The 1,621-nt window shown below is 54.0% G+C and overlaps 1 protein-coding gene across 1 annotated transcript in view; it reads right to left on the reverse strand.

The window, feature by feature from the left end:
* BBA_08962 (FluG domain-containing protein) overlaps positions 1–1,390 on the reverse strand; it is a gene marked incomplete at both ends in the record, with an annotated part of 2,806 nt that extends 1,416 nt beyond the window's left edge. Inside the window, 3 exons of the mRNA XM_008604059.1 lie at positions 101–831; positions 885–1,119; positions 1,176–1,390. Of these exons, the coding sequence (XP_008602281.1) occupies positions 101–831; positions 885–1,119; positions 1,176–1,390 (1,181 nt within the window). The remainder of the gene's footprint in view (positions 1–100; positions 832–884; positions 1,120–1,175) is intronic.
* Between the last annotated feature and the right edge of the window lie 231 nt (positions 1,391–1,621).

Genomic DNA, 1,621 nt, shown 5'->3' on the forward strand with positions numbered 1-1,621 from the left:
GGACAGAGAATGGGCAGCGGGTTCTCGCGAAATAGAAAAATAGTCCTGTTCAGCTGTTCAGCCATTCGATTTGCAATCATGAATGAACCGGAACACACACGGTTTGGGCTTCTTCTCTGCGCCTTTATGGTGGCGAAGGAAGACCTCCATGGCCAGTACGTCTCGGCCCCTACGATTCGGGTCCCTGACGACCCAGAGGACGATGTCTTCATAGCATAATGCTTTATGCAGCCGAATCGCCTCTTGATCCTCGTCCTGCTTAGCATTGCCAGCTAGCTGGTCAGGCCTTGGTTCTGTCTGAAGCATGTCGATGTCTTCATCACCATCATCGCTGTACTCCGTGTCGCTCGTATCGTCCTGGTGGGTGTGGATTTCCCCGTCGTCGCTTTCGTCCCCGCTGTCAAGAGTAAAATCATCGGAATCAGAGTCAGACTCGGACGCAGGGCCTGATCTGCGGATTGAATTTCGCGGCCGGCTCATTCTGCCGGTGGCGGAGGCCAATTTGCGTTGTTGCCGCCTGCCACCTCGCACTGCGCAATTCTCCGCAGCCTTGCTGCTCGGCGCATCATCCACACCCGAGTCATCCAGCAACGGGTCTCCAGTCCCTCTTCGTTTCGTCCCATCGACAAGCTCCGCAGGCCGGCATGCCGTGTATGCCTGGAAAAGCATAATGGCTGCAACATCCAGGCGGTCATCCTCAGTAGGGAACACCCTCCGGTCGCGCGACCAATGATGCGTGAGGCCGAGTAGCAGATCGTCCACGCTCAGGACGGGCTTAGATCCAGGTTCGTCGTCTAGATTGAACTTTGTTTTGAGTTTGTCATTAATATACTAGCGACTATTAGTATGATGCGGAGTGAAAGGTCAGGCTCGAGGTCACGTACCTTTCTAATTTCCTCGCAATGGTTTGGGTTGACAATCTTGCCGTCGTTACAGCGGCGGTAGAGCATTTTGAAATCGCGCCAGTACTGATTGACGCTCTTCTTCTTCGACCTCTTGCGTCTTGGTTGCAGGTATGTTTCGCATATCCAGTGAAGGAAGGTCATGATGAAGCCTTTGTCGCAGTGCTGCGGTTGCAGCGCCTTGCGCCAGTCGCCGTGTTCGTTCGCATGGCAAAATCTACACAATCAGCATAGATGCTTTTGGCAGATACAGCACGATGACTAACGACTCACCTAATGAATCTTTTTTTGATGTAGTAAATATTCGACTTGGTCGTGGCTGCATCGAGCGGCTGGATGAAGTGGGTGCTGTTCAGTTGCCTCTGCAGGGTATGGTAGTCCTCGGCCACGAGCGCATTCTTCTGTGCTTCCTTGCGCAGCGTAGTGTCTCGGTGACGCCGCTTCGCGGCCCTCTGAAGGGCCTCTGCAATGTCGCGGTGGATTGACATGGCTGAAGAGCACAAAGAAAGGAAGCTCTTGGAGAGCGAAGGGCCGGCGTCTTCTTTTATGTGAGAGATCCAGGCAGGGCCAGGCAGGCAGGGTGTGGACTTAAAGAAGGATGAAGGGTGTGGATACACCACCACCAAAAATGGCAGCTGCCCCACCGGTTACTCCCACCAAAGGCGGCGACATTTACCACCCGATTCGGTGGCCAAAACCGGCGCACTTGGCTTTATTCT

Source organism: Beauveria bassiana (assembly GCF_000280675.1).
Source record: "Beauveria bassiana ARSEF 2860 unplaced genomic scaffold BBA_S00043, whole genome shotgun sequence".
Classification (NCBI taxonomy): Eukaryota; Fungi; Ascomycota; class Sordariomycetes; order Hypocreales; family Cordycipitaceae; genus Beauveria; species Beauveria bassiana.